At 41.0% G+C, this 12,668-nt stretch overlaps 1 protein-coding gene across 15 annotated transcripts in view; it reads right to left on the bottom strand.

Annotated features, from left to right (window-relative positions):
* Positions 1–12,668, bottom strand: part of DST (dystonin) — a 295,125-nt gene that overhangs the window by 57,767 nt on the left and 224,690 nt on the right. For 14 of the 15 annotated variants that reach the window (XM_033054020.1, XM_033054008.1, XM_033054006.1 and 11 more), the window contains 6 exons: positions 6,041–6,202; positions 4,819–4,989; positions 3,396–3,562; positions 1,082–1,241; positions 496–822; positions 238–322 (listed from right to left, as the gene is read on the bottom strand). In XM_033054020.1, coding sequence (XP_032909911.1) covers positions 238–322; positions 496–822; positions 1,082–1,241; positions 3,396–3,562; positions 4,819–4,989; positions 6,041–6,202 — 1,072 coding nt within the window. The remainder of the gene's footprint in view (positions 1–237; positions 323–495; positions 823–1,081; positions 1,242–3,395; positions 3,563–4,818; positions 4,990–6,040; positions 6,203–12,668) is intronic. The other variant, XM_033054019.2, reaches the window with a different exon arrangement.

Here is a 12,668-nt window from a genome sequence, read left to right as displayed (position 1 = left end):
ATAAGAGGATTCAAGGACTAAATTCTCTCCAGGCAAAAAAGGCCTTTTGCTCACTTAAAGTAAAATTGGCCCCAAAACATAACCTAGCTTAACCTCAAACCTGACTAAAATAAACAACTGATTGTTTTAACCAATAAATATGAACCATATTTTGAAGTTTCACTTTAGTTTTCTTAAGCACCTACAAGTACAAGAAAAAAAAAGTATGACAGATTATAGTTTTACTTAAGTTCTCACCTGTTGTTTGCTTGAGAAGCTCTAAGCCATTTTGTATAGCTAAATCAACATTTTGTTTTCTAAGAAGAATCTCTTCCTGAAGATCCTATGAATAAAGGTCATTTATGTTAGTACAGTCCTAAAAAACATATTAGTCTTATTTAGAATAAACATATTGAGATTTTAAACAAAATATGTTAATGAAAATAAATTACATATGAGGACATAAATAAAATTAAAATCATGAATTAAATAAGAAATGAACAGAAAACAAAATACCAGTAGTTCAGAGTGCTGTTTCTCAAGTAATTCTGTGTTGCAATCTTGGACTGACAATTTGTTCAGTTTATCATGGATTTCATTCAGCCAGTTCATCAATTCAACTTCGTCCTCCCCAAATATCTGAGCATTGCTGTAAGCTTGCTGGAGAAGTTCAGACCTGCTGTTGCTCTTCTCTTGAATTTCAATGTATCGTGCCTGAGCGGAATCTAGCTTTTCCTGCACCATATCTTTATCTTCCCTGGAGCACATAGTCTTTAGGGACTGACCAGCACTAATGGCCTGATGTAAACTCTTATTGTGAGCTAGGACATCATCTTCTAGGGCCTATATTTTATTTTAAATAATGAAGAATAATGGAAAAGAAAATCAGAAAAACATAAAATGAATTAAAGTGGAACTCAATAAAAATTGGGAAAAAAAAAAAGACATATTTCCAACATAAATATAAAAAACTTAAAATACAGAGGGAACAAAAATGAAACAGTATGGTAAAACGAGTACAGTGCAACAGCTTTGCCAGCTGTGCTGTGCTTCACAGAAGCATCTAAAAAGAATTACCAAAGCTAGTGAGTTTGTATCTTACTTTATGCTGAGAAATTTGCTGCTGCAGTTTGGAGGCCTGTGTTCCAATAGGTTCTGCATTTGCAAGTCTCTTCTCTGTGGTTGTCAGCCACTCCACCAGAGGCTCCAGAGCTTCGTGGAACTGCTGCGCTACCACCGAGATGCCTTCCAGCTGACGGTTCCTAGCAATACACCCAGGGAAGGGTTATCTTTGGGCATGAAGTAAGTGTCAAATAGCTTTAATGAACTCACTTGAATCCTTTGAAAAACACCCTAGAAACAGTTCAGTGTCATTGTAGGAACCAGTCACCAAATGAAAGAGACATATATCCATGATACTTAATGAAAAGCAAGGCAAAATAAAAATCAAATAAAATTAAAAACAAACAAACACCTCCAAGGCATTTTGCTAACACACCAGTTTTGAAAATAAAAATAATATCACTTTATTCATATACTTTTTGCTAAAAAAATCTAGCATTCAATTCAGCAAGAAATTGTTTTATACCCAGTCAAGACAGTTTTCAAGTTTACAGCCGTCTTCGAGCATAAAGTTACATTGGCTTGTTTATCACACATTTTAAAGTTAGCCAAAGGCTTTACTGAACCAGAACATACTGTCATTCCTCCTCAGTATTGTAAAATATCTTTAAACATTTTTTCAATGATGACAACAGAATTATTTGGTTCTAAATTTACATCTCCTGTCCTGGATAAAAGCTCTCAATGAAGCTAGTGAGACATCATTAATAAAGCATAGAGACTTGACCTCCAAATCAGGAAAGTGGTATCTAAAACATTTCTGGTTCAGATTATTACATCTCAGAGAAGACTCTTGATTACAGCAAAGTGTTCTCTACAAGCAGTGTACAAATGTCATTCAAGCAGACTTTTAGGAGAGATTTGTTCTACATGAAAACATCACAATAACGTCTTTCAAATGAGGATCTCATTCCAGATAAAAGCTACATTCATATGTGCTTTCCAAGGCTTATAAGCAAGGTAGACTTGACATTCCTAGCCATGGAACACTCTGAAACACATGGAACATCCTCAAATTCCTTCTTCATTTCTAGAGACCACACAAAGAACAAGGGAGACAAGCTTGCAGCTAATGGATGGCTTGGAAAAAGCTGCAATTTCATTTGTAATTAGATATCACCAGGCTGGAAGGATATTATTAAATTAAATATGACATTAACATTTACCCCAGCTAATGAGTCAGATTCCTTCAATAAAAAAGAAAAAAAGAAAAGAAGGAAATAATGGTCTATTAGTGGTTGACTGATTAAATAATCCTATTATTAGTATGAGGTAACAAAACAGGTTCAGCTAAAGAGAGGCTACCAAAGGAACAGAAGACAGCAGAAGTGAGTCCAATGCTACTTTAAGTACCAATACAACCATTTGCTCTTCACTGTGAAGTTTCACTGTGCACTTTAAATTTTTCTTCAGCTTCCCAAGTCCTGTCTTACTCTCAATTACAGGTCTTTTTCCAATCTGTCTCATGCACCCTTCCTCTACTCTGAAAAAGACTGTCTTTCTCAAATCCCCACCCAGAAAATATGTTCAGTAACCCTTTCAACACAGATTTCCTCAAAGACACTTTACCGTTCATAACTTTATAGGTATTTTATACATTGACAACAACTCATAAATGTAAGCCTGTATTTACACCGATACTGCGTGCATGGATTTCGTTCAATTTTTTTCAATTGGAACTTTAAGTGGACCTCAATGACTTTTAAGAGATAGGGTTTTCTGTGTTGCTAGAATATATCTATCTATATACTTTAAAGTTCCTTTTTTTCTTGAAAACTAGGGGAGTTCAGCACTTGCATGCATCTGCAACTGACATTACAATGACCTCTAAGTTGCAGAAACTAATTATCATAGATGATATTTTAAAAAAAAAGAAAGAATTGAGTGCTCCTTCTTTGTAGCAGTAATTCAAGTCTTTGAAGTTCCAATAGAACATCATTATTATTTTTTAGGTGTAAAATTTGCACTTGATTCTATTGCAAAACAGGTTCTTCCCTCAAAACACTTGCATTTTAATTAATTAACAGAGATAAAATATTCAGAAGCTACATATGTAGTTAGTCCTAGTGGACTATCACATTAGACTAAACATTTTTAAAGAGCTTTTGGTCTCTTCAGGTCACTTTTCTCCACTTTTTCCTCAGAGGACCTATTATGTCAACATCAAGACACCAAGACATAACGCAATCAAAAGCGTGACAGTACTTCACAGTATAGAGTTCCACATGCTGCTTCTAAGCATCTATCACATGCTATGTCTACTTTTTTCAAATCCATGAAAGAATTTCAAGTACCTTGTTTCAGCTTTACTGAGCAAGGCATCCCATCGGCTATCCAGGAAACTCAACTGTTTCAGGATTTTCACTCTGTCAGCAGGCTCCGCTGACTCCGCAATTTTCTCCCCTTCGCGCTTGATTGCCTCCACAGTGGGCTTGCGGTCATCCAGCAGCCTCTGGAGAAGCTACAAAGAGAGCAATAAAGCACCAGTTTAGTAAGAAATATTGCAATAATGCAAAAGTAACAACAGCAGACTTCTTGAGAAGCTGTTATAAAAAACCCCACCGAAATCTAAACCACAATGCCTATATCGTGACAAAAACATGAACAAAGCTAATCAAAGAGACACACATAACACACACATCAACCCCTTCACTGACCAACACAGGCTCCTTTTAGTTTCTCAATTGTTTTCTGAGGAACACTGGAGTTTCATGAAGCCCAAAAACAACCCTGGTTTCTCTGAGGTAAGGATATGTTGCAGCCCAAGAAGCGAACACATAGAGGAAAAGGGTGTTCTACATAACACCATTGAAGAAATACAGTTATTAAGAATTAAATTACATTTTACAGGAATATTATGGGAAAAGTGCATGCCCTTCCAATTTGGCATCACAGAGGTAATTCAGATACATAAAGAGATGCGAAAATAGATAGTAAAACTGTTGTATAATCAACTCATCACTTATATGAGATACAACTGAGTTCACCAATCTAGTGTAATACATTAACTTCTCCATGAAGAATAAAATACATCTCTGTCTACAATCCTCCCTTCCTCCATTCCCTAGGTGCCTTTGGTAGCAGGTATCCCCAAGACGACAACCTGTACTGGCCATAACTTTGTAACGTGGGTGGCAGTGGGCCACACAGTCCAACTGCATGAAGTGTATGTTTTATCATCAGCTACATCATCATTCTTTTTTCTATAACCACTATTAAAATATGCCAAAGTTGATGACACTGATAGAGTTTCTACATTAGCACAGGCCACTTCCCAACAGGATTACAACTAATTACCAACAACAACCACATGAAGATCAAGAGCCAAGTATTTAAATCCGTAATCTGCAATCTTATCTTGGTAGTACTAGAGTGAAAACTTACTTGGTTTTATTGCCTAGCTTTCAAAAGGCCAAATACTGGATTTTATGCTTTCTCTTTTTCCAATGGATTTTTAACATCCTTTCCAAATAATGTTAATAATTCTAACCAGAGCTCAGATTGCACAGTATCACTCTGTCTTATCTCCAAGAAGATGAGCACTTCACCCAGCCCTAGACAAAGTCTTGAGTTTTGAATAGATCGCTCCTTTAAACACCTCAGCACACCTCAGTGTAATATGATATACTTGAACAGATATTATGCTTTGACAAAGACTAGGAATTTATTCTCATTGATCCAGTGGAGGGAGAGAGATTCTGAAACCATTTCACTTGCCTTTTGTTCTTGTATTTGGGCCTTGACAACTTTGAATTCAGCAGATGGTGGTTTCTGATTAGCCACAAGATCTTCTGTATCAATGAGCCAGCTAAGCAGAGATTCAAGGGCATCCTGAAATCTCCCACAGTGGAGGAGGGCTTCCTGCAATTGTGCAGCACGCTGGGCAACCTGAAAACACAGGAGAGGATCTCACCCATTCATTTTATTTCTGTGAAATAATTAGTCAAAATCTGTAGAACATCTATCAATATCACTAATAAATACTGTAGTTTTTGTAAATATTCATAATCCATAAGCACTATGTCACAATTCAGCATGAATCTCTTGGGGTTGGAGACATTCAATGAAAAGAACAGACTGACTCCCAGTAAATCAGCCTGCTCTAGTAATTCCTTACAAGTTACTCCTGCGTTATATAGCTACAGTATTATGAAATATACTGATGGGATGTTTGCACTTTTGATGGTCTTTATTTTCCTTACAGAAACAATGAGCCAGGATTTCAAGTAGCATCTCTTAATAAGGCCCAGTAATGTCAACAGCGAGAAATAGAAATAGGAAAGGAGAAGGCAAATATGTGAACCCCAGATGTCTCTGGTTCTGCTGTACCACTCTTTCAGGAAGAGAGCAGAAGATGAGCACTGTTTTCACTCCCCACTCTCTCCATTTTCCAACAGCAGCTACTGCTGAAGGAGGACTTTCAAAAAGTACAGAAAAACATCTACAGGGAGTTTTTCAAAGCAGTGGTACTTTCTGATGCCTCAACCAACACACTCCTTAAGGTGCTGTAAAGGAAACGTTCCACCAGTCACACAAAGCTGGGCTGTATCATTGCTCTGTGCACTGGGCAGGTACAACAGTGTATATGAGCAAACACAACAAAGTGAAAAAACATGCAAACGATGACGGAAAAACAGGACTGGATCTCCAGGGACCCTTTCCAATTCCAACCATTTCACGATTCTGTGACTGTTTCCTGAATAAAAATCCAGGACAGACCTAGAGAAAGTTTGGCAAAAACTTTATAAATGATAGTAACACCTCTGGCTATTAGCAATATAAATGTTATCCTTAGAATTACAAACAAAGTAATTGTGTAAATCAAACACAATTCATAATCTTAGTGAGCATTTGATTTCCTGTATTTTGAAAGACATCAGCGAGCAAATAATCAAAAGGCAGAACACAATAAAAGCAGGATAGTATACAAGATAACAACCTTCTTATTAAGAGTCTTCCATCGGGTGTTGACATCTTCAAGGTCATGTTCAAGGTTTTCTGTGTTGGTACTTTTAGCAGCACTCTGAATAAGGCCCTGACCCAACCAATTTACTTCCTGTTGTTTTACTTGCAAGGGTTCAATTTCTTCTTTCTGGAATACCTGCAGTAGAAACCCAAGAGAGACATAAAACATGGTAACTTCTGTCATAAAATGCATCTGGTGTTTACATGACAGTATGCAACAAAAGCATTGCTTAAAACTGGCGTCTAGAAGAAAGGAAGCCATTCCTTGTCAGGACCTTCTTAAAAAAGCATTAATAAATCTAAACAGAATAGGCTCAATCTAAACAGCAAATTCAATAGATCATAGGAGGGGAAATGGCATACATTTCCATGAGTAGTTTTAGATAGGAAGGAAAGGGACAGAGAAAAAGAGAGGGGGTGGAAGTTTTGGGGGTTGAAATAAAGAAAATTTCTGATAGAGAGGGAAAACCAAAAAGACTGGAGAAACTCATCTGTTTAATTATCTATCAAAAAAATCTAACAAAAAATGGCACAGACCAAGAGAGACAAGTGGAGTTTTTTTTTTTACATATTGGGACCAAAACCAAAGTTTTAAGTCCAAGAAACAGTGCAGGAAGAGGCATTTTGGGATCGGTTTAGTTTCTAATGGTAACAAGTGAGGAGGAGGCACTACAGATGCTGTTGAAACAGTATCCCGGCAGACACCCAGGAAAATGGGTTTTCATTCAAAGGATATTCTTGCAAATTACCAGGGCTTTGACCATGCCCAACAGCAGTTTGAGCAGTTTTGTGTTTGCTTTACTTTACTCTCGCAGGTATTTAGGCCTTTTCAGAGTCAGATTATTACCATTAGCAACAGCAATGTAAATCTCCATTTGTATTCAGCAGCATTAAGCTGCACTGACACAAGTGTCAATGAGATCAGAAAATGGCCTGAAGCCCCTGAATTAATTACACAGGCCAGTGAAAAATAACCAATGAATAAACAATGCTAAAGAATGCTCAACTTTTGACCCTAAATCCTTCAATTTCTATAGCAGCATTCAGTAACAGTTTTGGTGTACACTTAGTGCATTCAAAGCAACCTTTCTCAGCATCCTGAAAAGCAGAGATCGCTCTGAATGTACCAGCAACTCTCCTCTTTTGCACCAAACACGCTGTGGCAAGTGATTGCTTTCAAAGCTGCAGACCTCAGGTGGCTGAGCACACTTCCACCAGCTACACTTCCACCAGCTTGACAAGTTAATCTAGAAGCTACAGCAAGTACTCTAAACATGAGGGGTAAAATAAATTAAGCATCCCTAAGAGATTTGCTCCTAAAAAAACCAACAAAAAACCCTTAATACTCTAAGATTGTGGTTACATGAAACTGGGAGTGCAATGAGTTGGCTGCTCCTAGAAGAAGGAAAATGATTGTGTTTTTCTTTACTGTTGGGTAAGGAGGAGGCAGAATAACATTTCAACACAGAATCAATAACAAATTCTTCTGTTATGTGCCATAAAGTCACATCTTTTGAGAACAACGTCCTACCACAGAGGAGACTGATCTCCATAATCTGCCCTTTAAAAATGCACACATTCTTTGTGGAGAGAAGCTTAAAATAAATTACAATTATTGCTGAGGCCAAAGTTTACCAGAACAACGTAGCAACAAAGCTTGAAGTATCTCAGATTTCAACCAGAGTGGGAAGAAAAAAATTACAGACCCGACAAACACCCTTTCCTTATTACAAAGCTTCCCTTACTCTCTTACCTCATCCACCACTCACAAAGCACTGCAAGATCCTGTGCTTGTAAAACACTACCGTAATGTCAGATCTGCTTTCTGGCACGCAAATGCACAAGGCAGCTTTCAGAAGAGGCGGTGAGCCTTTAATCTGCCTGCTTTGGAAACCACAAGCATCTGATACTGCTGCCTTTACCTTGATGAGTAAGGCTGCTCAGGCTGAGCACTTGGGCTGTAGCTGCCCTTGAATGGCATCGCCTGCGACCTCACAGCGCACCCACCAGCACAGAGCTCGGAGGAGCCATTCATTCCAGCCGGGAGCAACAGGCACCAGCTGGGCAATAACAGCCCTGCTCGAAACAGCTGGAGTAACAACCACTCCCCCAGACCTTGCCCCCACTTCATTTCCCATACTGACTACTTCATCTATTTTGGACACCCCGTGTGTGCTATGCAAGTGATACTGATCACTGCATCTGCCTAATTTATAATTTCTTTTAAGTTACGTTTTTGCGGTAATGGCAAAACTTAAGTTTTAAACAAGTATCTTTATGGTTATATTATAACTATTTCACATATATATGGATTTTTTTTTCTAATTACCTTGCTAGACAAGAGGCCATTGCAGACTGTATCCAAGGTGTCTTGGATGCCAGTAGTCCAGATATTGCCTTTATTTCTCTCTGGGAAAACTTTTGGGCAGTTTACAGTACTATCTAATTCAAACTGTTGAACAGAAAATGCCATTTCATTTGAGCCTGTACATGCTACACTGCATTCCTCCGTATCAGATAAAATTTCGTATTTTGCAAAATCCAAGTCACTAGTATTTACAGCAGCATTAGTGTAATAAACATCTACATCATCCACATAATCCTCCTCTACTGTTGTGACTCGTGTTTTAGTTTCTTCATAAACTTCATATGCATTGTCCACTTCATTTTTATCTGGGGTAATACTTTTTCCATCGCCTTGAAGAGGATCTTCACGTAACAGAATTTTCTCTTTGAAACCTTGTAAGTGAGAGTACTTCCCCTCCATCTCTTCCTGATCACTCTCACGAGTCTGGGCATTGTTTTGTTTTACTTTTCCAGAGGGTAAAATGTCATTCAAAGCCTGTCTGCAGTTTTCATTGACAGGAACACTTAAGCTTGTAAGCAGTGGGGTTTGCTGCTCTCTGCAAATTGCTGGGATATATGGTCTGAACTGACCTACTACATGGATATCTTCTGCAGAAGACAGACTTCGTGTTTGAGTTTGCTCCCCTGCTAATGGTGTATCTTGTTTATCTTCCCTTTCTGTTGGAGGGCTGCACAAACCAGAGTCATCCTCTTCCGAGGTTAGAGAATTCGTACCCCATTTGCATTTGCCTAGTCTATCTGCCTCTGACAGATCAGCAGTTTCATTAAAGGAGCTTTCACTTCTATTAGTGTAATCTGGAAAGCTGGGTGGAACAAGCATTCTCCAGGATCGCCTATGCTCCTTCTTTTCGGTGTGAGACTTTGCTTTGGGTAACCCAGCCGTCCGAATTATATCACTGTTCAGTTTAAGAGCATCAAAGATCATTTTTTCATCTAACTTGTTTGCTTCACGGCTTCGGAGCTCAAAAACACTGGAAGAAGTAAGGGCACCATTGGAGCACAAAGTACTGATGTCCAGTGTTCTGTGACTGTAGGGTAAGGTCCGGTCTGTGAAATGCCTCGAAGAGAGGCTGCCCTTGGAGCCTGAATCAATCTGTTCATTCAGCCGCACCGTGTCATAGATAGACCTCTGGGGAACGTAGCAGTCTTCAATATTTAAATCTTCATCTTCTTCCCCTTTGCCAACACATGGAGGATTCTGACGTAGACAGTCTGGTCTGCTAAGTGGCTTTCCCATGTTGAAAGTGTTCACACCTCCGTTTTCATAGATTCAGGGCAAACATTTAAAAAACACTAGCAATCTGAAGAAACAGTAAACTTGCCCTTAGCATAAGATGCATAGATACAAAAATATACACCATAAGATATGAAGTGGTTGAGGTCATTCATAATCAGTGCATCCGTTTAAAATTTACTTTACCTGGATAAGAGGTTTCCTAGTCCACCAAAATATAAAGTGCTTTGGTAAGAAAGCAACAGAAATGTCCCAATGTCAAAGGAAAACAAATTATAGTAGAAACCAGTAGTAGCCAAATATGTCAAACATTCAGTGGAAGGCTTCATTTATTTTTCCAGGTCACAATCTGTATCCGAAATCTCCCAAATAAGCCTTCAAATGAACAAGTGTTACAGAAGGCAGTACATTATCTTCTGTACATGACTGCTTAACTGTAATCCATTTAACTGGCTTGCAGGGTCCCATCTCCTTTATAAATAAAGCATGGTGTGGCAGTTTAAAAGGACAGAATCCACAGTGGCTTGTATGGTCCTGACCAAGGCACGGAGAAAAATCCTGGCGGTGGGGGAAATAAGTTAAATCCAAAACAGTAAGAATAATAAAACAGCCCTTTACTTTTTTGGCAGTAGCTATAAATAACCTTGATCTTAAAGGCAGCTTATCCTCCTCTTGTAACAGGCTTGTTCGTGGTGCCTCCACAAGTCCCACAGGAAAGCATCACTTTCTCGCAGTCCAGCCAATGCGTCCTTCGGGCAGACCGTCGGAAGAACAGTGTTTCGCTTCTCCCGATGCCGTCCTGGAGAGCTCTTTAAGGCAGCCGCCGAGCCGAGCGAGCGTGGCGCGCTCCCCGAAGGCACGGCAGGTTTACATTCGGCAGGTCCCGACTAGGAGCTGCAGCTAGCGGGCTGCCCTCGCCTCCTCCTCATCTTCGAGGCGCAGCTGCCGAGGAGCCGGGGGAGGGAAGAGGGAAACCCCCGCCGTGCAGCGCCGGCGCGTCCCGCCCGGCTGGCCCCGCTGCGGCCGCCAGGAACGCCCCGCTCCGCTCGGCACCAACATCTGCCCGCGGCCCGCCCGCGCCCCGAGCGCCGCTCCGGGGCTGCCCCGGGCTGCCCTCCCCGCGGCCCTGCCCGCCGCCTCCCGATCTCCCCAGCCGCCCGCGCCTCCGCCGCTCGCCCGGTGCCGCGCAGGGGGCTGGCGAGGGCAGGCGGTGCCATCGCTCCGCCCCAGCCCGCCTGGAGCGCCGGGGGAGCGGCCGGCCCCGCTCCCACAGCCCTGCTCCCAACAGCCCCGCTCCCACAGCCCTGCTCCCACAGCCGCGCTCGGGCCGGCCCCGCTCCCACAGCCCCGCTCCGACAACCCCGGTCCCACAGCCCCGCTCCGACAGCCTCGCTCGGGCCGGCCCCGCTCCCACAGCCCCGGTCCCACAGCCTCGCTCGGCCCGGCTGCCTGCCCGGGACAAACTGTGGGAAGGAAGCAGCGCTTGTACCGCGCCCGCACGCCATCGCCCCGTCTCCTAAAGCAGGCATTTCAACGGAGGCTTCCTTTCCCAAGTTACGCCGAAAGTTTACCTCTGTATTATTTAAAAAAAAAGAAATCCGCCCAACTCGCCTAGTGTTTAGATTAGGTGTTGGAATAGTTATACACTGCTGCACCTGACATGCAAAGTGAGATGTTCAGTCCAGTTTTGACTATGTTCAGTCTGCTCACTGGCCCCGAGGCCAGAGCTTAGGGTGGCGTTGGCTGACAGGGCAGCCACTCCTGAAGAATCCAGCTCTCACTGAAAGAAGCATTAACATATCGGGGAAAAACTAACTATATCTGACTTTTTTTCTTTTTTCTTTTTTTTTTTTTTTTTCAATGGGATAGATTGGAGCTCAAAACCAGCCAATCAGGACAAAGATTCCAGTTTGGGAAACTGGCATCTTTTAAATACAGTTCAACACTTTGCACCTACACTTCTAGCTCATAATCACAGAGGGGAAGGGTTGGGAAACTCGTAGGTAACTTGCCACCAGCACAGGAGGAGCTGCCATGACCAAGGCGCTCCACTCCAGTAGAAGCCAAACCCCAAATGACCTGAGCTGCTGGTGTGACAGCAGCCATCAGTTACAGGGACCATTCAAATCTCAGTGTAAGGACAGCATAAGGCACTTAGTGCTGAAACTTAACACATTCACTACAGTCAGCTTGAGCTTTCCACATTAAGCAGCAAGCGGGATACACTGTATGCAAGAAATACAAACATACTACACTTCATGTTTATTGATTTACTTAATAAACAGTCAGCTACCTATCAAAACACTAAGGTCATGCAAAACAAATTCTCTCTTCCTCCTCTCTGGTAAGCAGCCATATAGCATTTAGATTATGCCAAACAGATAATCAACTCTAGGTTCTCTAGCAGAGAATATACTGTAATGGTAAAGATGTGGAAAGACTCTTAGATACTTTTGATGAAAGGTCCTATCATCCATGGTTATTTTCACCCAAAACAACCAAAACCAGATAGAGCCCTGCTGAATTCAGAAAGTGCGGCATGTCTCTACAGGGGAAGGGTATAGCTGAGATTGGTCTGGTTTTGTTCAACAGCAAACTCATTTTAACAGTTAAAAAATAGTTTACATTTTTCATTGTTTCTGCTGGACTTTCATATGACAGAAAAGTCACTTTGAAAACACAACTCTTAAAAAAATTTTAATACTTGCTTCTATTACCTTTGCTTTTCAATACAGATCTTAACTGTAGTAAATCCTGTGGAAGACTTTAGAATCTTATTCTAGGTTTTGTAAACAGCACATGGAATATGCAACACTTAAAGAGAAACTTCTGATTACACTTTCAACATTATTTGCCTTCAAAGCAAAAATCAGAGGACTGACACCCTCTACATATCTAACAAGACATGCAGATGTGGCATTTAGGGGTACAGTTGATGATGGAGTTGGCAGTGCTGAGTTAACATTGGACTCTATGTCCTTAAAGGTCTTTTCCAACCTAA

The sequence above is a fragment of the Catharus ustulatus genome, chromosome 3 (assembly GCF_009819885.2).
Source record: "Catharus ustulatus isolate bCatUst1 chromosome 3, bCatUst1.pri.v2, whole genome shotgun sequence".
Lineage (NCBI taxonomy): Eukaryota > Metazoa > Chordata > Aves > Passeriformes > Turdidae > Catharus > Catharus ustulatus.
The sequence above is the reverse complement of the archived record's forward strand: the minus strand, read 5'-3'. Positions and strand labels throughout refer to the sequence as shown.